The sequence below is a fragment of the Corythoichthys intestinalis genome, chromosome 18 (genome assembly GCF_030265065.1).
Source record: "Corythoichthys intestinalis isolate RoL2023-P3 chromosome 18, ASM3026506v1, whole genome shotgun sequence".
Lineage (NCBI taxonomy): Eukaryota > Metazoa > Chordata > Actinopteri > Syngnathiformes > Syngnathidae > Corythoichthys > Corythoichthys intestinalis.
Genome location: NC_080412.1, coordinates 36838890 through 36864682, shown reverse-complemented (window position 1 = coordinate 36864682; position 25793 = coordinate 36838890). Strand labels below are relative to the sequence as shown.

At 41.0% G+C, this 25793-nt stretch overlaps 1 protein-coding gene across 1 annotated transcript; it reads right to left on the bottom strand.

Annotated features, from left to right (window-relative positions):
* Window positions 1-38: 38 nt before the first annotated feature.
* On the bottom strand, window positions 39-25309 carry nfrkb (nuclear factor related to kappaB binding protein). Its single transcript, XM_057821280.1, has 26 exons — window positions 25207-25309; window positions 24823-24966; window positions 24522-24723; window positions 21589-21716; window positions 21334-21505; window positions 21130-21234; window positions 19413-19486; window positions 19263-19344; window positions 19011-19203; window positions 18823-18934; window positions 18637-18763; window positions 16708-16785; window positions 16551-16627; window positions 16437-16483; window positions 16307-16367; window positions 16056-16230; window positions 15868-15974; window positions 15672-15795; window positions 11743-11822; window positions 11422-11624; window positions 11075-11345; window positions 10822-11001; window positions 7150-7872; window positions 2425-2531; window positions 2218-2353; window positions 39-376 (listed from the first exon to the last, which is right to left on the bottom strand). Exons 2-26 carry the CDS (start codon window positions 24946-24948, stop codon window positions 236-238), a joined length of 3831 nt encoding a protein of 1276 aa, XP_057677263.1. The 5' UTR covers window positions 24949-24966; window positions 25207-25309; the 3' UTR covers window positions 39-235.
* Between the last annotated feature and the right edge of the window lie 484 nt (window positions 25310-25793).

Genomic DNA, 25793 nt, shown 5'->3' with positions numbered 1-25793 from the left:
TGCTTCCCAATCATTGAAATGAAGTCTATTCAATCAAATTGAGGGCGTGAGCTTTAATCATTGACATTACTGTCCAGTACTCATTTTATATAGGCTTCACAATTCATGAAATGTAGGTAGGTTACTTGAAAAACTTAACATAGTCAAACAGCGATAATGCAATATGAACACGTGCTTTGGAGTCACACCGAAAAGATAACAAACACAAATAAGGACGTCAGATGGCAGGCTCAAATCACTGAGGAGGTGCAGGCGGATGATCCGGCGGACACTTTGACGAAGGTGCCGTTGTGACGACGACCGTGGAGACGGGTTTCGGGGAAGCTGCCGCCATGTGCTGCTGCAGCTGCTGTGCCTGAACTGTCTGAATGCGAACCTGAAGGTGTGACAGATGATGCTTAACACCAGATAAGGAAGTGAGCTACTACTGCTACTAGTAGTGATCTACATTAAATTTATAACGTCTTACTCAAGAATTTTTTCTTAAATCTAGTCAAATATTTTTTTCCATCTTGTTTTGAGTGTTAAAGACGAGTTAATAGATAAATGTGTAAGATTATTGCACTTAAATATTACTATTTGTTCTTATCTAGTCCATATATCTAGAAGTTGGTAATTTTTCACCTAAATGGAGAAAAAAATGCCGTTAAATAATGTTTGAAACAAATGGTATTGTCTATTCAGTACATTTCTGACACATTTACACCACATCCCTCCAAAAATTAACACTGGAATGTAACGTACAAATCATTTCTACACTGCAAATTTATGTCTTACTCGGATAATTTTTCTTAAAAGTAGTCAAATTTTCTTCATCTTGTTTTGAGTGTTAAAGACTAGCATTAATGTTTCAGACTATTCCACATACTTTAAGTAAATATTACTGATACTAGGGTTGAACAATATTGGAAAAAACTTACATTGCGACTTTTTGGGGGTCTGCAATTTATATTGCAATATTAAAACTAGAATTTTTTTCACCAGATGACTTGAATAGCTCTGTTTGGGAAAACTTTGGTTGAGTCACCATGTTTTTGTGTAGCATATTACATTCAGTATTTTATTAGATTTTATTGGACTGTTTTTCCTGAGTTTCCCCCCCCTTGTTTCCCTCATTTATCCTTGTATTCATAATTTTTTCCCCCTAAATTTTCTTAAAACAATTGATCATTTTCTTTATTATAAAATGTTATCTTGGTTTCTCCATTTTTTTGTTGCATTATAGTTTTAAGGTGCTTCAATATACTTTGATTGTATTTATTTTTTTATTATTCATTCATTTTAAAAAAGTGAGAAAACTGATTGCAAAAAAATTGCAAAAATGCGATATATGATGGTATTCATATAATACCGTTTAATCCAGGCTAAGGGGAATTATTTGTGAATGATGAAAATTTCTGTACCGTATTGGCCCGAATATAAGTCGGCCTTGATTATAAGACGACCCCCGCTTTTTCAAGACTCAAGTTTGAAAAAAAGACTTTTTGAACAATTAATTAATTTTTATACAGAAAATAATTGCAGTATATCTGAAACAAATGATTATACCAATATCTTTGAGCGAAAAAGCATGTTATTTTGCCTAATTTAAATCTTAATATCTGAACATCAATCACATTCGTAAATGAATGGCTTCTGGTTTTTGAAATGTCAATAAACCAATCTATTGTGATAAAAAAAACAAAAATTGCAATAACTGCATTAACCATCAAAGTGAGGTCTAACTGTAACTGTAGTCTTGAAACAAATCTGAATAAGGAAAAACATTGCAATAAAATAATGCAAACTGGTTAAACTTGAGAGTAGCTGAGATCTGTCATGACAGAACATCGCTTCATCGATATCTGGCGCCATCTAGAGTCGTGAATGGGTATAACGGCTAGACCCCGAGTATAAGACGACTCCCACTTTTTCAGTCTTATTTCAATACAAAAAACACAGTCTTATATTCGGGCCGATACGGTAGTTTTATCGAGGTGTGTTTTTGCAGTGTACATGATATATAGTGTAACGCATCAGATTAAAAAATATCATATAGTATCATCAGTATAGTATCATTACATATACTGTTAATGTATCATATATATGCTATAGCAACATATAGTCTATTTAAAATTTTGTTTATGAGGGTTAAAAAGCAAATAACTGAAAAATTTAGATGTACTCCAATGGCTATCATTGCACTCTGTCTATTTCCAAGTCAACTTTGGCACAAACCTGTGTAGCTTGTCCTTGCTGCTGCAGTTGCTGGAACTGCTGTGCTGTAACAAAGCTAACTGGTTTGTTACCAGCTATCAGCTTGGTGCCTGCAGGCATGGTGGTCAAGATGATGTTCCTCCCCAAGCTGCCGATACTAGAGGGAGAGCATCTCGTGAGTCTCTCAGTTCAATTAAAAAAAAAAATATTGTGCTTATGTTGACTTACTTTGTGTTGAGACTCCCCTTCACAATTGGCGTGGTCACCACACTTTTGCTCTTTAGAGGTGAGTTGAGGACAGAAAGAGGAACTGTAATGCGTGCTGGTAACTTTCCCTATGAACAAGTGAAACAAGCATTAGTACTGTGCAGAACGATTTAGTCTCATTGGTTTATGAACTATATCAAAATGGTGCTCATGTACTGTTAGGGGCCAATGTGCTTTTTCAAAAGATTTTAAAAAATTGCACACGAGCCAACAAAAATTCCTGCAGTGAAGCCACTAAGTGCTTCTGTTAAATACCAGGAAAACCTGTTTGTGATAGCATCAGGTCTTAAAAGCACATTGTCAGTCATTGTTTTGACACAAGTTATGTTGGCACTCCATTACAATGCGATATGCTACTAAAAATATGCAGCAAATTTTTGGTTGTCAACGCGATGATGACAAAGGGGTTTTTCCACCTATTGTTACATGACTATTAGATTATATGTGGGTAAAACGACTTCATATTGTTACCCAGAAACCCACAAAGCACAATTTATTAACATGATCGTAAATATAACGTAATCAAAAGTGCGAGTTTTTTGAAGATCTTTAACTTATCCGGCACCTTCATATATTCTATTCGAATCGATTAACTCGAGTAATTAGATTAGAAAAAAGCTTAGAATAAAATGTTGCTGCTTCGAGGATTTGTTTAATTATAATGGCGTTTAATGGTTTATTTTGAAAGTGTTTGGATTTAGTTTTATTGATTTGGGTGGATACACTGCTCTCTATTGGCAACAGTGAATGACATAACTCATTTAACATGGCTGAATCCAGCTGCTCCCATCTAAGACCAAAATAAGGTAGGTTTTTGTTTGAGCTAATGGTGTTTTATGCATTCGTAATTAAGTTTATAGGTATATTTAGCAGTTTTTTGTGGGAATATGTGTTTGAACGATTTGTTTAGAGCTTTATAAAAAAAAAAAAAAAAAAAAAAAAAAAAGTTAGCATTTTATAGCATTAAAGCTAGCAGACTTTTGCTATGCAAGTCAGCCAACTGTTCTTTTGTCATACAATACTTAGATCCTCATTCATTTTTTATACTGTTTTTAAATGAAAGTGCAATCCTGGGGCGTTTACAGGTCACTTCCTGTGAATCACTGCTACTGTTGTTTTCGTCAACGATGATAACGAAAATATTTCATCAACGAACTTTTTTCATGACGATGAGACGATAACGAGCTAAAAATGTGTTTTGAGAGACTAAAACATAACAAACCTAATGCCAGTTTTTGTCTGTCAGGACGAGACCGAGACGAAAATGCGCAATCATTTCCATCACGTTCACATCGTATGTGTAGTTAGCACACATCGTAGCAGCATGTAGTGTGCTGCTCTCCACCTCCTTACCGACTCACCAGTGTGTCATCTCAAGTCTAAATGCAGGCTTGCACAACTGGTAAGATTTGTTTAATCTTAGAAAAAATGTAATTTTGCCTTAGTCCAGGGGTCATGAATTAAAAATCCTCTGGGTCCGAAATAAAAAAATTACAACAATCGCGGGTCCGGAAATATTTTTAATGCTTCTTTTTTTCCCAAAAATACAAACATATTTTTACGTGGCCATGCTGATAATTACAACATTCAAAAATGTAAATAAAATATAAAAGGTGCATAAAACTAAAAAAGTGCTTTAATTGAATCATTAAATAGCAACATAAGAGCATGTTCTAGACTTCTTTTTTTTTTTTTTTTTAATTGTGGATGCTGACAGGGGGATTTTCTTTATTTTTTTGACAGACCTCTTCTTTTGCTTTCCATCAACAAAGTTTCAGCAACTACACTCATACAATCTTTGACAATCGGTGCGTCACTGAAAGACTTTTTGTTTTGACGCAATATCCACGCTATTCTGAGGGAGAATTCATTTGCACGTTGCTGTGCAGTGAATAAATGAACCATGAGCCTTGAGGTGCGATCATATTGAGCCCAAAAGAGCATATGACACGAGAAAAAAAGTCTTAAATGGCATTATTATGTGAATTAGAATCATATTTTGAGACGATTTGACCGTATACAACAATTTAGCAAAGCGCAGATGACGAGAAATTAGTCTTTTAATCTGCCGATTAGCCACGCCTACCATTATAGGGCTTTAGCGTCCCCAACAGGTGGATGACGTCAGCGGTAGACTGGGCTCATCGGTTTTACTTTTCAGCCCATTGAGGGGGAATTATTCAGAACGAGGAAAACGTGACGAAGAGAGCCGCAAAATGTCATTGTTTCAGTCTCTCTACTCCAATATTTTTACAGGATATTCTTTTTATCCAAGTATTTTTCCCCAAAAGCTATATAAATGGCTTGAGAAGGACCAGTCAGCCCGTCAAGGGGGAACTATTCACAACGAGGAAAACGCAACGAAGAGAGCGGCAAAATGTCATTGTTTCTGTCTCTTTACTTCAATATTTTTACAGGATATTCTTTTTATCCAAGTATTTTCCCCAATTGCTAAATAAATGGCATGGTCATGACAAATAACAGTCTTGTGCTGAATGGAATATGAAATAATAAAAATGCATTTATTCAGGACGACATGGCAAAATTACTCCATAATGGTCAAAACTGTCCACTTCACCTTTACTGTCGCACCTCCCGAACGATATTTTATGACACCTAAATCGGACATATGTCATTTCCCTTCCCAGGCTTCGGAGAATGTAAACAAACCAGAAGGCGTGACAGCTAGCCGACATGCTAACCCGAACCGAGTGATGTTTCAAAGTCTTCGAAGCGGAAAATCACACATAACTAGCCTGGATTATTTGACATGACGACCCGGTTGTCGATTGTCTTCGCGGATCGGCAAACCGAGGCGGAGAGCAATTTACAGTTCGTTCCCCAGAGGAGGGTGGCTGGAGTTGTTGTGCAGCTAACGTGCTGCTGCTAATGAGCATTAGGAGAGCTTTTTACATGCCTATCAATGATCAAACGTAAGTAGTCCTTTATTTAAAGGAAGTTTGTAGTGTTTACTTTTTAATCGCTGTATTCGTATTTGACATAATACAAAACAAGATGTTTACTCACTTCCTCGTAAGTCCAATGGTCCCACAGTAGTAGGGCTTGGCCAATATCCACGGTGAATGGGAACCTTTTGAAACTCCAAAAAGGCGCATACGCCTCTCCCTCATACAGAATGATTTTTCTGCAGCCGTTTGGCTGGCGTGATGCGAAAAATAAACGTATTAATCCGCAAAATCAGCAGAATCCTTCGTCCTCATACACAACAGTACACTGTAGCGTGAAGAGGACGTCTTCTACCGTACACGTCACAGCGCCCTCCTCCTCAATGCAAGACCGAAGCCGGAAGTCACTCATTTTCATGGCGCGGGATTCAAAAAACTAAATAAAAATAGCGATCGCTTCCACACACATCCAAGCGGTCCATATCATTCAGGGGCATAAAATACCGCGTGTATTATGAAATAAACATGCTTTTTCGTGTCACAGGCACTTTAATTCCGCAATTTTTTGAGAACGGATGGCAGAGTTCATAGGGAAACTTTGCATAAAAGCTGCGTGCTTCGTCTCATAGTGTATTTTCAAAATGCTGCTTTTTACAAGCGCTACCGTCTCTGAATGAGTCTCAGATGAGGCATAGCGGTCTTATGCTGCCGCCAGGTAAAATGAACAAAGATGTGTTCGGTCCATTCCTCCTCAAACACTCTGTTGTCTGCATCAATCTTGCGTAGTTTTGAGCACGCCATTTGCCGTACCTTTTCGCCTCTTCCTCCAACTTCATTCGGCTCAGTTTTTGGCTGTCACTCTGCGGAGTCTGGAAAGCGAGTGTGAGACATGCTGTTCTAAAAATAACTTTCAATTTTTGTTTGTTGCCCGCCTCCACTCTGCAAACCCACAGAAAAAAATGATTTTTGTTGTTGCAACGTGTATTAGTCCGGACAGCTTGAGATCCGGTCCAGAGCCGGACCGAGGTCCGCGGTTCCGGGACCTCTGCTTTAGCCTCTAAAAGTCTGTGCAGAGTGAAAATCACACACTAAATGTAACTCGTAGCGTTAGGCTAATGCTAACATCGAGCATTCTTTTTTTACATTGTTTGTGGCATCCCGGTGGTTATAATTAATTGAAAAGAATGTATTGTTTTCCTACTGAGTGTCTATAATCACCAAGTTGGTGTTGTTCTTGTAGACGCTACAATATGTTCTCGTCTGTCAATGTTCATTAGAGATGGTTAGAAACCATTATTTATTTATATTTGGAGTAAATTTTTTAAATTTTACATACTAAAAGTTTTTTTTAGTAAATGTCAGCTAAAACTTGTCAAATACAAACACATTTTGAGATGACTAAAATAAGTATTACCATCCAAAAGACTGAGACGAAAATTAAAAGGGCTGCCAAAAACACTGACCACTGCCTATTCATTTGGGGAGATTCCTGGGTCACTTCCTGTTCTGTTACCCAAAATCAACAGGAAGTGACTTATGAATACCCCCACATTAAAATTATTGGTCGCCATAAACTTAATACAATTTACAGCAGACTGATGAAAATGGCTTGTATTGTAGAATGATTTCCGGACCTATGTATCGATAATTGTTGTTTCGCCATATCAAGAGATTGTTATCATGAGCCTTGTATCCCAAATCGTATTGTGCGGTTCCCACCCCTAATATATACCATACATATTACAATCAAAATAGTAGAACACCCTGTAAAATCTCTTACTGTCTGTGTGTTGACCACAGGGGCTGGCACTTGTCGCATGGTTGCCGTGGCCGTTCCCAGTTTCAGAGGAGAAGTTGAGGCCCCCGAAGCCACCGCCATGCCCTTCGCGCCTGCCACCGCGCTGGCGGCCATGGTCACGACGTTGGCGCAGGTGGAGACGGTCGAGGGCTTGCCACCCCCGGACGTCATCGCAATGGCCTGACCTTGCTTCTGCGGGATCACTCCGAGGCCTGGCATGATTCGGATGGTAGTGCCGCTCTTGTCCGGGGAGGTTACGGTAGAGAAACTACGAGATTTCTGGTCAGCCACGGTGACAGCCAGAGTAGGCATCAAGCGTATGGCCGTGTCCCCCCCAGCCTTTAGCAAAGTAGAACCCATGGGTGTGGGTTTGGTGGTGGGAACCTCGCCTGTGCAGGAGGCGGCAGCCGAAACGGACGGGTGAGGAGGCGTGACGTGGAGAGTGGCCGATATGCTCTTGCTACCGCCAGCGGCTGCCGTGCCCAAGAAATCGGGGCTGAGTTTGACTGTCGCCACGGGAGATTTGGTGAGCGTGGCCATCATGTCCGGCGTGATCCGGAGAACGGTCTGGCCCTTGGCGTCCGTGGTGATGGAGGAGGGTGGGAGACGCAAAACATCTTTACCTTGTATCCGGAGGTTTGTGGCAGTGAGTGGAATTCCTGCTGCTCCAGGAGATTTCACTCCTAATTGGCCTGTTATGGATACCTTTGCAGGGAAAATACAAGAGATTGAGAGGTCGACATAGATCTGACATCTTTCACAACACATCAGAGGAGAATGCTCTGCAAGGGAAGGTCAGCTTCCCCAAAAATGTCAAAAAATATGTCATCAAAGAATAAAGTGTACTTGCACACCCACTCAGTGGGTGATAGTGTCACTCTCATTTTCAAAGTGTGCGCAGTACTTTTAAACCAAACAAGAGCACACAGCAAAGAGCAATGGAGATAGGAAGAGCTAGACGAGGATATATGATGAAGCATTTGGCTTTGACTTTTAAAACAGTAGGAGAGGATGAAAACCCAGTCTGTTTACTGTGTCTAAAAATGTTTGCAGCGGACAGAGGGAAGCCAAATCAATTAAGACGTCACTTAAAGACATTAGTCACCAATCACATTGATGAGGCGTTTGTTTTTCAGTGAAAACGTGCCGAATATTGCCAACTATTGTCCCTCTCTGTCAGTGCTACATCAGTAAACCAGCAAGCACTGTTAACATGCTCAGTGCAAAATAACCCCACACCATAGCAAAGGAGCTGAAACAGAACAGAACAATAATTGAGAAGCACTGGACTAAGGCTTGATCCGACCCATCCAACGCTATGCATCTCTGGCAGTGTCTAAGGGCAGTGGGCGTTGGTCGGCTGGCCCGGACGCTCTGGTTCTCTGCATGATGATTGGATGATCTGTCGGAGGCTAAATCCCTTTTTGATTGACAGCTAAATGAGGGAATCGGTGATCTTGTTGCAGGAGGCATTTTTCAATTTTCATTCTGTTGTGCTGAGATGAACCGGAGACTTTAGTAATCATCCTAGCGACACTTGATTTGTTAAAAATGACTAGCGAAAAACTGAGGTACCATTTCTGGTGTTTTTTTGTTTTGTTTTTTTTTTTCTCAATTGTAGCTGCTTGTGTTTGGAGACTTGACTTCCAGCACTCTAGTTTCCCTACTGAGCAGCCGCTGCCACTGAGCCCTCCACACTTCCCATCATTGAAAGACCACCATCCGCAACATATCTCCGACTTGAAAAGATTAGAGAGGCCTGTAATTTTCAACATGGGTAAACCTCAACCATGAGAGACAGAATGTGGAAAATAAACAGAAAATCACATTGTTTGATTTATAAGAATTTATTTTCAAATTAGAGTGGAAAATAAGTATTTGGTCACCTACAAACAAGCAAGATTTCTGGCTGTCAAAGAGGTCTAACTTCTTCTAACGAGGTCTAACGAGGCTCCACTCGTTACCTGTATTAATGGCACCTATTTTAACTCATTATCGGTATAAAAGACACCTGTCCACAACTTAGGGCAGTCACACTCCAAACTCCACTATGGCCAAGACCAAAGAGCTGTCGAAGGACACCAGAGACAAAATTGTAGACCTGCACCAGGCTGGGAAGACTGAATCTGCAACAGGTAAAACGCTTGGTGTAAAGAAATCAACTGTGGGAGCAATTCTTCGAAAATGGAAGACATACAAGACCACTGATAATCTCCCTCGATCTGGGGCTCCATGCAAGATCCCACCCCGTGGCGTCAAAATGATAACAAGAACGGTGAGCAAAAATCCCAGAACCACACAGGGGGACCTATTGAATGACCTACAGAGAGCTGGGACCACAGTAACAAAGGCTACTATCAATAACACAATGTGCGGCCAGGGACTCAAATCCTGCACTGCCAGACGTCTCCCCCTGCTGAAGAAAGTACACGTCAAGGCCCGTCTGCGGTTCGCTAGAGAGCATCTGGATGATCCAGAAGAGGACTGGGAGAATGTGTTATGGTCAGATGAAACCAAAATAGAACTTTTTGGTAGAGAAACAGGTTCTTGTGTTTGGAGGAGAAAGAATACTGAATTGCATCTGAAGAACACCATACCCACTGCAAAGCATGGGGTGGAAACATCATGCTTTGGGGCTGTTTTTGTGCAAAGGGACTAGGACGACTGATCTGTGTAAAGGAAAGAATGAATGGGGCCATCTATCGAGAGATTTTGAGTGAAAATCTCCTTCTATCGGCAAGGGCATTGAAGATGAGAGGTGGCTGGGTCTTCCAGCATGACAATGATCCCAAACACTCAACCAGGGCAACAAAGGAGTGGCTTCGTAAGAAGCATTTCAAGGTCCTGGAGTGGCCTAGCCAGTCTCCAGACCTCAACCCCATAGAAAATCTGTGGAGGGAGTTGAAAGTCCGTGTTGCCCAATGACAGCCCCAAAACATCACTGCTCTAGAGGAGATCTGCATGGAGGAATGGGCCAAAATACCAGCAACAGTGTATGAAAACCTCGTGAAGAGTTACAGAAAACGTTTGGCCTCCGTTATTGCCAACAAAGGGTACATAACAAAGTATTGAGATGAACTTTTGGTATTGACCAAATACTTATTTTCCACCATGATTTGCAAATAAATTCTTTAAAAATCAAACAATGTGATTTTCTGTTTTTTTTTTTTTTCCCACATTCTGTCTCTCATGGTTGAGGTGAAATAAACATCGAAGATGCTTTGCCACAAGCTTCTACGCCTGGAACTACACTGAAAATGGTAACATGGATTGCTGTCTGTGGTGGTAACTGTTATGAGCTTCCATTCCTCTGGATCCCTTCCGCATCATCAGTAGCCGTCTCAGGGTCTTAGGTGTTTTGCCCCTTAACCTGAACACCTCGCCTGAGTGGGGCAGCAAAGACTATTTAGGCTTCACCCGTGTTGACAATTACCCGCCTCTCTCATATTTTCAATTGGGAGAACTTGCACAATTAGTGGTTGACTAAATACTTATTTTCCTCACTGCCCCTACTACTATACATATACCCGGGCCGTGCATGCAGCGAATTTCTTTCTGAATTAAAACGTATTCATTCAATGTTTAGTCTACTTTTTTAGCAGTATAAAAAATGTCGGAATTTTGCAGTTGAGAATAACTTGACGCATGGTTTACCTGTTTGATGTTTTGACTGCCAACTCCTTGGAGCATAGCCGGCTGAGATGTCGGGTTTCCTGCCGAGCTGCCGGGTGACACGTTCTGAGGTTTGGGCACAGTTACCGTGGAAACCGACAGGGTGTTAGGCACCTGTACGGGACTACCGGGCTGGCTCCTTAGAGGTACCGACACCACTGTCTAAGATGTAATAAATTTAATTAACATAAAACACTGAACTCTTATCATCGCTATGATTAATTTTTTTTTTTACTTGTGAGATGCCCTTGGCTGCCACAGAAACCGGCATTCTGATCTGATGAGCGTTCTGATGGACCAAAGCAGCTTGCTGACTTCCCGGTGGGGAACCCAGACCAGGCTGAGCAGAAACTACCCGCACCTGAGGGATGGAGCCCGCTGACAGGTGACTGACAATCCGGGCTGCGTGTTGGGATGAGACTGGCTGCGATGTGGCTGGACTGGCCTGGCTGGCAGGTAAAATGGATCCCATCTGAGGCAAGGAGGGGGGAGACACCAGCAGAACACTACGAGAGACAATCGAGTCTTAAGTCGAAGCAAAGTGTATGCTGTAGTACACAACAATGAAGCGAAGAGACGCACCCTGGGCTAGATTTGATTGCATCAGGAACTGTGGTCTTAGTTGATGCGGTGACCGTGCAGGGCAAGGGCGACTTTGGAGTCCCAGGTGTGTTTGAAGTAGGTGTTGATGGTGTCGGTGACATGGGACCGCAATTTGCAGGTATATCCTGTCCTGCTTCCAAACATCCAGCTATTTTTCCGGCTCCTTCTTTGTTGCCAGATTTCTAAAGACGTAAAATCGAGATTTGAGGACCTCAACACTCAAAACCTAGAATAACCAATGGATTGGTTCAACGGCATCAGGACAAAGTAGTAAAATTGTGACTAAGTGTTTCTTCTCACAGGTTTGGATGCTGGTTTGGGTTTCTGCTGCAGCGCTTTTCTGGCTTTTGCGGCAGCCGCTTGAGCTTGGTGGATCCTCTCTGGGTGGCAAATCAAAGGTGATGTTTAAATTGTCTAATTGTGATTTTAGTGCATGAATCCCAGTAAAAAAATAATATAAGAAAGGCAAACAAATGACTAGGCTATATGATTGCTTTAAACACACAGTGTAATTTTCATTTTTATGATTAGTGTGACACGAAATGGTTGTACATTGCAGGGTTTCCCCTACAAATAAAAGATTGTGGCGCACCGCCACACCAAAATAAAAGCTGCCAAAAGAGATGTTTTTTATTGTTGTTGTTTTTTTAGGGCCGTTTCAAACTAGCGGCAACCTAGTTTGAAGGGTTTTAGAAGCAACATATTCATTGTTTATTGTAATGTCCGTAACTAAGCGCGGCCCCTTAAGAGACGATCAGACTGGGGAGCTGTGATGTAGAGGGAAGAGAGTAGGAAGAATGGGAGAACGGGCGAGATAGCGGTCGCATGTTGCGGCAGCCTGCTGTTATTTTGTTATTATTTTTGCCACAATAAAGTGGGTAAGCCAATACAGACTCCTCTCCTTCTTCCCCCCATCCGGGGCATTACAGTATTTTGGATTGGACTTTTTGGCAAAAGTGAGCGGTGGACAGCAGTCTTGGACGGAACGGCAAGTTTGAATGAATTTGCGCCGAGAGGCGGGGCCGTCAACAACGCATCCAATAGCAGAGGGGCAGGTGTACTTATATCTGTGCTATCAGCCTGTTTTGGCGGACGGATATACGCAATCACGACTGACGAAACCTTGATAAATGCGCTTTTTTCAAGTTTCGCGAGCTCTGGGACACTACACTAAATGGTACCTCGATGTGCGTTTGGGATACCCTGCATTGTATAGCATTTTCCCTTTCCCTATGATTTGCTATACAATGCTCATGATAATGATGATCTTATGATATAACAATTATCGATACATGGTCAGGAAATCTTTTATCATTCTAGGATAATTGACAAAGCAGCTAATAAACAGTTCTGCTATTATTCGGGATGAATTTATGACTACTAGATGTCTACCAATCCATTTGAACAGGGATGGCAGCAGCGAATGAACAGTCGTGGGTCAGTCATGCCTCCCTCGACAGATTGGACGTCAATGGCATGTCAATGGCAACCAATACGTTTAATTTTGGAGCATTTTAGGTAACTTGCTGTTGATTTTCAATCACTTCCTGTTCATTTTTGTGCATTTCTGTGTCCTAAATGAATAGACAGTGACTCAAACTTGACAAAAAGTGGCCTGTAAATGCCCTAAAATGAATAGAAAGCAACCTGTAAATGCCAACAAAAGACTGGCTGTGAATTTCAGTGCCATTGACGCCGCTAGACGTCCAATCCAGTCAAGTTTAATTAGCCCGTGAGTGGCGGCCAATGCAGTGTTGATTTAAATTTGAGGCATTTCATGTCATTTCCTGTTGATATTTGGTCACTTCCCGTTGATTTTGGGGCATTTACAGAAACCTCCTATTGATTTTGCGTCATTTAAAGGACACCTCCTGTTGATTTTGGCTTTCTGAATAGGAAGTGACTCAAGAATGTCCCCAAATGAGTAGAAAGTGACTCCAAATCTAAAAGAAGTAGCCTGGTTTCAGAGCCATTGAAGGCGCTAAATGTCCAACCCTTTCAAAATGAATTGGATGCCTTGCGCCGTCAATTGCAGCTAGTGAGATTAAACTATTCTACACTACTACATTATTCTAATGGAAGATTTTGGTAGCAACCTGTTCGTTCTTTTATTTATTTTTTTAAACAGTGATACGGTTTTAAAAGGATACTGTATATCGATTCTTGGTGGGAGGATATCGATAACCTTTTGAGCTATAAAGCATCACGATATTTCACCTTTTTGGATATACAGTGGCGAGAACAAGTATATGATACACTGCCGATTTTGCTGGTTTTCCCACTTGCAAAGCGTGTAGAGGTTTGTAATTTGTATCATAAGTTCTCTTCAACTGTGAGGGACAGAATCTAATACAAAAAAAAATCAGAAAATCACGTCTGATTTTTAAATAATACATTTGCATTTAATTGCATGAAATAAGTATTTGATACATCACAAAAATCGAACTTAATATTTGGTACAGAAACCTTTGTTTGCTATTACAGATACCAAACGTTTCCTGTAGTCCTTGACAAGGTTTGCACACACTGCAGCAGGGATTTTCTGCCCACTCCTCCATGCAGATCTTCTCCAGAGCCTTCAGGTTTCGGGGCTGCTGCCGGGCAACACAGACTTTCAGCTCCCTCCATAGATTTTCTATCGGGTTCAGATCTGGTGACTGGCTAGGCCACTCCAGGACCTTAATATGCTTCTTACGGAGCCACTCTTTAATTGCCTCGGCTGTGTGCTTTGGGTCGTTGTCATGCTGGAAGACCCTGCCACGACCCATCTTCAGGGCTCTCACTGAAGGAAGGAGGTTGTCAGCCAAGATCTGGCGATACATAGCCCCATCCATCCTCCCCTCAATACGGTGCAGTCGTCCTGTACCCTTGGCAGAGAAGCAGCCCCAAAAAATGATGTTTCCTCCTCTATGTTTCACGGTTGGGATGGTGTTCTTGGGGTTGTACTCATCCTTCTTTTTCCTCCAATCACGACGAGCCGGGTTTAGACCAAAAAGTTCAATTTTGGTCTCATCCGACCACATGACCTTCTCCCATTGCTCCTCTGGATCATCTAGATGGTCAGTGCAAACTTCAGACGTGTCTGGACATGCATTGGCTTCAGCAGCGGGACCTTGCGTGCGCTGTCGGATTTTAATCCATGACGGCGTAATGTGTTTCCGATGGTTTTCTTCGAGACTGTGGTTCCAGCTCTCTTCGGGTCATTGACCAGGTCCTGCCGTGTAGTTCTGGGCTGATCCTAGGGCTGGGCGATATGGCCTTAAGTACGACTCCAACCCGTTTACTTGTAGCGTTAGCCGCCAGCGTTAGCCTACCAGGCTTCTGTTTGATTGGCTTACTGAAAACCACGTGACTCCATACGTAAGCACACTGTCTGCTTTCTTAAAGGGGAATGAACATAGCCGAACAACACAGCGTCAAAGCGGGATAAAAAGACTATTTTCTTGTTTTATTAAATTACCGAATTTACCGACATGGCCAAAATTACGTCGGTCATCGTGAAGAATTTCGGTGACGGTAAATTTTCGGTTTACCGCCCTGCTCTAGCTGATCCCTCACCTTCCTCATGATCAGTGATGCCCCACGAGGTGAGATCTTGCATGGAGCCCCAGAACGAGGCAGATTGACCGTCATCTTGAACTTCTTCCATTTTCTAATAATCGCTCCAACAGTTGTTACCTTCTCACCAAGCTGCTTGCTTATTTTCCTGTAGCCCATCCCAGCCTTGTGCAGGTCTATTATTTTATCTCTGATGTCCTTACACAGCTCTTTGGTCTTGGCCATTGTGGAGAGGTTGGAGTTTGTTTGTTTGTTTGAGCATGTGAACAGGTGTCTTTTATACAGGTAACAAGTTCAAACAGGTGCAGTTACTTCCGGAAATGAGTGGAGAACAGGAGGGGTTCTTAAAAAAGAACTAAGAGCCGAAATATTTACTAGTTGGTAATGTATCAAATACTTATTTCATGCAGTTAAATACAAATTTATTATTTAAAAATTATACAATGTGGTTTTCTGGATTTTTGTATTAGATTCCGTCCCTAACAGTTGAAGAGAACTTATGAAACAAATTACAGACCTCTACATGGCTTGCAAGTGTGAAAACCAGCAAATCGGCAGTGTATCAAATACTTGTTCTCCACACTGTATTTTCACACCCTTATTGTGTAGTATATGTTGTCGTACTCAGCAACAATATAAAAATAAGCTGCCACCAGCAGATTATTCCTCACCAAATTCTTCCTGAGTGCGGTTGCGGTGCAGGTAAATCCACAGTTTGCGTCCGATATCATACTTTACACAGGGATCCTTCTCGTAGTGCAGTCTATCCAGAGCACCGCTGACAACAGTGTTTACCTATATGGCAAGAGCGGTTTTGAGTTTTGATGAAGCTGTCACCATGAAAAAAAATACCTTTTAAGTCTCAACCTGTGCGCTTGTGACATCAGGGGCAAGAAACTGCGAGTCCTTTAGTAGTTCACAGATCTCCGCTCGCGTTCCTTCTCCATTGGGTAGCCTGGCCGCTGCGTCCCTCACTAAAAAAGATAAAAAGGGCATTCGAAGCTTATTTGAGTTACACACACACAAATGATTCAACTACCGGGAGAAGTTCTAACCCAGAGATAGGATGGTGACGTATGGTGGGCGATTGGAACGCAGCAGCGTATGCTCACGGGCTTTATTGAGGGACATTTCCTTATCGAACACTCCCTTAACGGGCCCCACCACCGATTCAAAGCCATGCATGCGGAACGTAAAGGCTTTGTGGGGTTGGTTGTATCGCTGCTGCTCCTGAACAACAACATAAAGTGGAATATTTAGACATGTTTTTAACAAACTTACAGCAAAACAAAAAAAGAAAAGGAACCTGAATTTGGAAAAGCTGCCTCTCATCTCCAGTGCTGGGTCTCACCACATAATCAGTTGAACTGTTGAGGACATTTATTTATCTCATAATTCAAAATGACAAATAGGTGTATTTGCATAAATAGTCTTACACTCGTGGCATTGGGGGTGTTAACTCGGTCAACTCTTCAATTTCAGTCTGACGATGACAAACACAATTAGAAACAAATAATATGCATGGATACAGGCATGCATTTTCATAATACCTTGACTACCAAATCTTTGGAATCCAGCCAGAGTTGACAGAGCGCAATTAAATCCTTCTCTGCATCATGAGTGGGGCCTAAAGTAAAGAAAACAAATGAATTATTTGAAAGACAAACACAACATTTAATAGAACTGTTAATCATCAATCCCTCTAACCGATCCACTTCCACTGTTGGGTTTCATCGACAAATTCCACAAATGGCAGGAAGCCACTGGGTAGAGCCATGACACCTTCTGTAAAAGAAGCAAAAACAAACATGAATTTTATACTTCTAGTTTTAACAGGTAGCAATCCTACTAATATGCTAAAGCAGGGATGCCCGAGTCCGGTCCTCGAGAGCCACGATCCAGCTTGTTTTCCATGTCTCCCTCCTCCAACACACCTGATTCAAATAACCAGGGTCGTTATCAGGCTTCTGCAGAGCTTGCTAATGAGCTAATCATTTGATTCAGGTGTGTTAAAGGAAGGAGACATGGAAAAAAAGCTGGATAGGAGCTCTTGAGGACCGGGCTTGGGCACCCTTGTGCTAAAGTGAGGAGCAGAAGAACAAAAAGCTCTTTTGCAAATGGATATTAACTTACTGGCTACCGTTTAGGGCATTCTTTTTTCGTTAACAAAGACTATAACGAAAATATTTTGTCGAAGAACCATTTTTTCATGACAATGATAAGACGATAACGAGCTAAATACGTGTCTTGGGAGACTGAGGCTACGTCTACATTAGACTAGACTACACTATTTTTATACCTGTCCACACTTCCTTTAAGGTGCGTTTAAGGTCCCCCCGCTTCTGCAAGGTTCGCCTGCATTTGCGCAAACTACGCATGCATAGAAAGGAGCAGCCTCATATACTAGTCCTTCTAAAAAAATTAGCATATTGTGATAAAGTTCATTATTTTCTGTAATGTACTGAAAAACATTAGACTTTCATATATTTTAGATCCATTACACACAACTGAAGTAGTTCAAGCCTTTTAGTGTTTTAATATTGATGATTTTGGCAAAAAAGTAAAAAAAAAAAAAAAAAATCCCTATTTCAAAAAATTTGCAGATCATGAAAAGGTACTCTAAAGAAGTTACTAACCTAATCATCTGAATCAACGAATTAACTCAAAACCCCTGCGAAAGATTCCTGAGGCTTTTAAAAACTCCCAGCCTGGTTCATTACTCAAAACCGCAATCAAGGGCAAGACTGCCGACCTGACTGCTGTCCAGAAGGCCATCATTGACACCCTCAAGCAAGAGGCTAAGACACAGAAAGAAATTTCTGAGCGAATAGGCTGTTCCCAGAGTGCTATATCAAGGTACCTCAGTGGGAAGTCTGTGGGAAGGAAAAAGTGTGGCAAGAAATGCTGCGCAACCAGAAGAGGTGACCGCACCCTGAGAAAGATTGTGGAGAAGGACCGATTCCAGACCTTAGGGGACCTGCAGAAACAGTGGACTGAGTCTGGAGTAGAAACATCCAGAGCCACCGTGCACAGGCGTGTGTGAAACAGTGGCAGAAGCGCCTGACCTGGGCTACAGAGAAGCAGCACTGGACTGTTGCTCAGTGGTCCAAAGTACTTTTTCCAGATGAAGGCAAATTTTGCATGTCATTCGGAAATCAAGGTGCCAGAGTTTGGAGGAAGACTGGGGAGAAAGAAATGCCAAAATGCCTGAAGTCCAATGTCAAGTACCCACAGTCAGTAATGGTCTGGGGTGCCATGTCAAGCTGCTGGTGTTGGTCTACTGTGTTTTATCAAGGGCAGGGTCAATGCAGCTAGCTATCAGGAGATTTTGGAGCACATCATGCTTCCATCTGCTGAAAAGCTTTATGGAGATGAAGATTTCATTTTTCAGCACGACCTGGCACCTGCTCACAGTACCAAAACCACTGGTAAATGGTTTACTGACCATGGCATTACTGTGCTTACTTGGCCTGCCAACTCTCATGACCTGAATCCCAAAGAGAATCTGTGGGATATTGTGAAGAGGAAGTTGAGAGACACCAGACCCAAAACTGTGGATGAGCTTAAGACCATCCGGCTGCCAATGCCAGTCAAGAATATGGAATAAACCGAATGGATTTGATTGTTCCACTTTACCTTTACTCTCTCCTGACAGAAACTGCAATGCATGGAGAACCAAGTCAGACCAGCAGGAGGCAGACGAAAACCAGGCGTTGAGTGAGCTCGCTGGAGACAGCTGCCACATTTGGACTTTCTCCTCCAACTGAAAGCACATCAGTAACAAGTAGTTGCAATCAAAGCTCAAATAAACGTGTGAAGTACCATTGAAGTGCTGGTGAGGTGTTCCGTCCTCAAGATGGTCTCCAACAAACTGAAGAAACTGACAGCTAGTTCTTCTATGACGACAGGGCTGCAAGGAGGCTCCTCCAAGATTCTGCGATGATGGTTTACATACATTCGAAATGTGCGTCCTGATTCTTCTTAATACAATACATCTATGCCAAACGTACTCTTCCTTGATGTTGGCCAGTGGCGTCAATGGTGGGTCCGGCATGGAGTTGATGATGTTTGTGAGAGGAGCTGCTTGGACATCTGAAGAAAGTGCGTCACAGGGATCCTCGGTTTCCACTTTCACTGTTCTCATTTTTTTCTTTCTTCGTTCCTCTTTGATTTTTTTCTTCGGCAGAGACAGCTCAAAAAGCGCTGGAGGAGAAAGATCGTATAAGTAAAAGAAAACAGTTTATTGACACACATTCACTCACGTAAGGATGCTTTGCCGCCGATATTTGCTCGGGTAAGAATATCACTGAGGTGGATATCTGAAGTCATCAAGTCTGGATGATCCTGAGGAGAAGAATTTGGTGTAATGTACCGTGTAAAATCGCATAACATCCATTTTTTTCCAAATTTACTGGTTGTCGCTTTCTCTTCTCCCGATGGTTTTGTAGCATGGCCTTCAAGTCCTTCTCTCCAAGCTGGAGTTTGTCTGAAGAAAATGACAAATTTTTCTCAATAAAATGCCCATGGTACAGTAAGTACAATGCAGATTTCTCTCAGGGTTTCTACAGGTATTAACAGATCTCATTTAATGCCACTGTAAACAAATTTAACGCCCACGCCAAACTGCAGAGAGTTTCACACACACACACAAATTGTAAGAGTCGTCCGATACTGACTTTTTAACCGATAACTGTTATCCTGATTAGGAGTGGGAACCTCTTGGTACCACACGATACGATACGATTTGCGATACAAAGCACGCGATAATGATGATCTGACAATATGGCGATACAACTATTATCGATACATTGGTCAGGAAATCATTCTAGGATATTCTACAAACAACTAATTAACAGAAAAACAAGCTTCTGCTGTGAATTGGAATGAGTTTATCACTAGTAGACATTCAATCCATTTGAAATCGGTGGCAGCTAATGCCAGGCAATGAGGCCCGTCTGCAGACCCGTCTGCGGTAGGCCCGTCTGCAGTTCGCTAGAGAGCATTTGGATGATCCAGAAGAAGACAGGGAGATTGTGTTATGGTCCGATGAAACCAAAATAGAACTTTTTGGTAGAAACACAGGTTCTCGTGTTTGGAGGAGAAAGAATACTGAATTGCATCCAAAGAACACCATACCCACTGTGAAGCATGGGGGCGGAAACATTATGCTTTGGGGCTGTTTTTCCTGCAAAGGGACCAGGACGACTGATGTGTATAAAGGAAAGAATGAATGGGGCCATGTATCGAGAGATTTTGAGAGAAAATCTTCCATCAGCAAGGGCATTGAAGATAAGACGTGGTTGGGTCTTTCAGTATGAAAATGATCCCAAACACACAGCCAGGGCAACAAAGGAGTGGCTTCATCATAAGAAGCATTTCAAGGTCCTGGAGTAGCCTAGCCCGTCTCCAGATCTCAACCCCATAGAAAATCTGTGGAGGGAGTTGAAAGTCTGTGTTGCGCAACGAAAGCCCCAAAACATCACTTAGAGGAGATCTGCATCGAGGAATGGGCCAAAATACCAGCAACAGTGTGTAAAAAGCTTGTGAAGAGTTACAGAAAATGTTTGGCCTCCGTTGTTGCCCACAAGGGGTACATAACAAAGTATTGAAATGAACTTTTGGTATTGACCAAATACTTATTTTCCACCATGATTTGTAAATAAATTCTTTAAAAATCAAACAATGTGATTTTCTGAGTTTTTTTCCCCGCATTCTGTCTCTCATGGCTGAAGTTTACCCATGTTGACAATTACAGGCCTCTCTAATATTTTCAAGTGGGAGAACTTGCACAATTAGTGGTTGACTAAATACTTATTGTCCCCACTGTATTTGCAGCTGTATCACACAAATACATTTTTAAAAAAGCAGGCATTGTGATTTCTGGATTTTTCTTTTTAGATTATCTCTCTCACGGTACAGATGTACCTACGATGAAAAATTTCAGACTCCTCCATGACTTCTAAGTGGGAGAACTTGTAAAATAACAGGGTGTTCAAATACATATTTTCTTCACTGTATGTGTGCATTCAAAGCAGTGTACACACGCAACACTTGTCTCCAAGATATCTAAATGGCAGTAAAGGAGATGGAAAAAGGAAACATTGAATGCCTCTTGTTAAAAATACTCACCAATGGTCTTCATGTCTTGGGTGGAGAGGCTGGGCACGACTTTGAGTGACACAGTAGTTGTTGGGGACGAAGGCGATTGTGGCGCTGGTGTCCACAACATCAGATCTAAAAGAATGAGCAATACAACCGTTCAAAAGCAGGCAAGTCAATTTTATAGTTCTATTATGACGGAAAAAACAAACAAACACAAAAAAAGACACCCACCGTCATCATCAGATGAAGCATAACTGTCGCCACATTCAGTTTTAACCTCCTTTAAAATGCGCCGCAGTCTTCTTTGAACTTTTTGTTCTCGTATTTCAGTATGATTCCTTGTCTGTAACTTTCTCTTTGGTGGAAAGTCCAGACCATTGACAACTGCATAATCCAATAATTCCTAAAACAAGAAGAAATATTGAGATGGACTTCTGGGAAGTGTTGTATTTCTAGTTGTAGTTCTTTTTTTTTTGTCCAAAGTACCTTTCGGGAGACTAGAATTTGTTTGAGCAGCCTGTGGTAATACTGCTGAAGAGAGTACAACTGTCGTCTTTGCTGAGACTTGGCACAGAGCTGTCTGTATTTGACCACTTCAGGATTGAAGTAACCATCTGCATTTGGATTATAAAGAACACTAAGTCTGAGTAATGTTCAGCTCTGAGAGCGTAAAGGTACGGAGCCCCAGACATGACTTGAATGAAAAAAAAAAATTAACTTGTGCGCACCAGCTACTACTTCGCCAGTGTTGCTTTTGGCAGCCCTTTTAATTTTCACCATCAGTCTTTTGGACGATAGTACTTATTAGTTTTACCCATATTTTAGTCATTCCAAAATGTGTTCGTCTGGCATTAGTCGACGTTACTAAAAATGTTTCCATCTGTAAAATTTTTCCCAAAAATTTACTCCAAAAACAAAAGTTTCCAACTATTTCGAATGAACATTGACAGATTAGCACATATTGCAGCGTTTACAAGGACAACGGCAACTTGGTGATAATACACACTCAGCAGGAAAACAGTATATTATTTTCATTTATACACACATGGATGCCACAAACTATGTAAAAAAAAAAAAAAAAAAAAGTCCATGTAAAAGAGGACGCTCGCCGTTAGCGAATGCTATGCTAATGCTCCGAGTTACATTTGGTTTGTGATGAATCATCACAAACTAAATGTGACTAAAGGTGATGTAATGATTATTTTCATAATCGATTAATCGGATAAATGTCACTTTTTTTCAATTACATTCACAATTTACCTAAAGTTGTTTTAGGCATGTTTTAAGTAACAAGACAAAATAGATGACTATTTCCTTCAAAAATAATATTTTATTACAGCTTCCTGATTTAACTGTAGTCTACAACTGTATTGATTAGCAAATTCGTTGGCGACTAATTTAATAATCGACTTAAATCCATTCGTTGTTGCAGCCTTATTAAGAAGCTAGTTTATACGGTAAGTAGAGCAGGGCGGTAAACCGAAAATTTACCGTTACCGAAATTCTTCACGATGACCGACGTAATTTTGACCATGTCGGTAAATTCGGTAATTTAATAAAACAAGAAAATATAGTCTTTTCATCCCGCTTTGACTCTGTGTTGTACGGCTATGTTCATTCCCCTTTAAGAAAGCAGTCAGTGTGCTTACATATGGAGTCACGTGGTTTTCAGGAAGCCAAACAAAAAGAAGCCCGGTAGGCTAACGCTAGCGGCTAAACGTAAACGTGATGGAGTCGGGCTTAAGGGAGCTTCGCCAAACATTCGCCCGACATTAAGTAAACTCTTGGCGGGTTCCAGACGGGCTTTCACCTGCTGTCCTCCCTGGTTCTTACTATTTCAGGAGAGGATGCTTGCAGTGCTTTCTTCTGGTAGCCAAGGCATAGGCTAACGCTAATGGCTAACGCTAACGGCTAACGCTACAAATGAACGTGATGGAGTCAGATAGTGGCTCTAACCTTGTCGAAACGGCTGAAATTAATGAGTGGAATGGGCACGGACTTCATCTTCATCTTCATTATGTTGCGTTATTTGGTATCTCTGTGTGATTTCTCTGAAAGCTTTCATGATGGTAAAGCACTCAGCATAAAGTATAATCCAACAGTGATGCCTGACAGTTTAATGGCCACAGCTATTTTTCTGTATGTGTTTGCTTTATTCTGCCATCATAAAATCTTAAATGTTTCATGGGCATCAGAGCAATACATCTTTATTCTGGTTGTGTCTGTGTGGGTGGTGCATGTATTAAAAATGTTCTGGAAAAAAAAACTGAAACCTTGACATAAACACTTGTGTTGAATAATTATGTCACAGCAGCTATTAACAATAAGTTGTCTGAAGTGTACTGTTAAAGCTGCAAGTCATTTGTGTTACAATGACATGTTTGCACAGTTGTCATATTGATTTTTATAATGTACATTTTTCAAGTCATACAAGCTGTTATAAATGTTCATAATAGAATTCTAATTGTTTACAAGATTTTTTTTTTATACTTAATGTTGAGACTGCATGTGCAATTGTTGAAAGCTGGTAAATAAATTTAACGAGAAACTGTTAATTTATATTCCATGCATTGATTCAAATTTCCAAATTATATAACAGTCCGCTTGGGAGAATTTATCGTCATTTATCGTTATCGAGGTAAATCTGCTCAGTTTATCGGGATACGGACTTAAGGCCATGTCGCCCAGCCCTAACGGTACGAAGTCTGAAAATTGGCAAAAATGTGAATTGCTGTTTACCAAAGTAAAAGCATATTTTTGTTCATGTCCTACTTTGACTTAACAAAAATATCATGAAATCTGATATTTACTATGAAGAAATTATATTTAGATGATAATTTCAAGAATTTATACAAGTTTAAGGTGAAGATGGTCCTAAACGATGAATTGCTTATCAAAATACTTGTCGATTAATTTGATAATTGGTTAGTTGTCGATTGATCGAATAATTGTTGCACCTCTAGTAATGATCACTCAGCACAGACCTTTAAAGAGTAAAGCAACATTGCAAATTCTCTCTGGCCAAGATAAGAAAACAAATCTTACCGTGTGTGAAAGCCTGGTGACTAGAGAGAGGCAGCACGTCACATGAGTGACACAAACAGACACTGCTACGATGCAGGCTAACTACACATAAAATGTCACACATTTTTAACATGTGACGGAAACTATTGCATTTTCTTGTCTTCAGACGAAAACTGGCATTGGTCTAGTTATGTTTTAGTCTTCCAAAACACATTTTAGCCTGTCATCATCATGAAAAAAATTGTTCATTGACAAAACATTTTCGTTATAGTCATCGTTGACAAAACCAATTCTGCTTCATGTCCATGAACAATTTGAGCATGCACACCAGTTAATTGGTTTGCATTAATGTCATGTCTTGGGCTTCGTAGATCGGAACTGAGCAGGTCAAATACCTCTGAATAACTTTTGAGCAAGATGTAAAGGATTTCCAAAATGAAAATTTCTGTTGTTGAAAAGGTCATCTATGACGCGGTCCTGCTCTTTTCTGTTATTGTCAGGGAATTGTGGCAAAAATTGACTGAGATGTTGCCGTTGGGAATCTGACAACACTTCAGTCCACGTGCTTTCACTCATCACAGAGAAGAAGATTTCAGGCTGACAAGAAAACAGCAAAGAAAACAACAATTTTAAAAAAGCTATTAGCATTTGAATAATCCACGATGGCAACGCATTATTCAATCGTACATGACTTACATCTTCAAGTAGTTCCTCAGGGAGGCTGACCCTGCAGCTACCCAACATGCATTCCTCAGTGATCTGACCATCTTCTTCTTCCTTAGGCTCAAGAGGGTCTGTGAGTATGTGAGTCAGGACATCCATCCTGCTCCTCCTTTCTCACTGCAATAACACATTTCACGAAAAACTTGCTTTCAGAAACCCAACATAACTACCTTTCTGTAATACCAAACAAGGAAGCTTATTGGTAGCATTGTGGCACACAGCTTAGCATTCCGTGTTACAACGTGATTTCATTAAGCGAACCTTCAAACGCAAACGATATAATAACTCTACAGGTTGCGTTTTGTGTCGAAAAATTGGCATTTCACACTGAAAACCTAGCAAAACGTTTGCGCTTACCTCAGCCTCCCCAATGTTTTGATATTGTAGAGTGGACAGTTTTAATGACGTACTGTTTTCTTCTTCTGTTGAACTAATATCGTATCATGGCGCGTTCTATCTGCAGCGTCATCCAGAGGCTTCAAAACGAACTACAGTGTTAGATAAATATTTCAAGGTGCTAAAAAAGCACATTAACCCATTGGTGTTATTTATCCACATTCTGGCCTTTTTTTTTCATCAAAGAAAAAGCATTGGAAAAATAGGGAGCCAATATTTCCCCATTTCCCCAAAACATTTAAAGATCAAAATGGCACCATGCTGCAATTTCTAACTTATTGCAAACAAGTTGGGGAGATTCGCACAAAATTCTTGTAATGATGTCATTTTCTGGCTCATTGACTCCCATTATAAATCATAATGTTTGATATGCTGTAAACCTGATGTGTTATAATTAGGGTTGTTCCGATCATATTTTTTTGCTCCCGATCCCGATCGTTTTAGTTTGAGTATCTGCCGATCCCGATATTTCCCGATCCGATTGCTTTTATTTTGCTCCCGATTCAATTCCAATCATTCCCAATAATTGTTCCCGGTCATATACATTT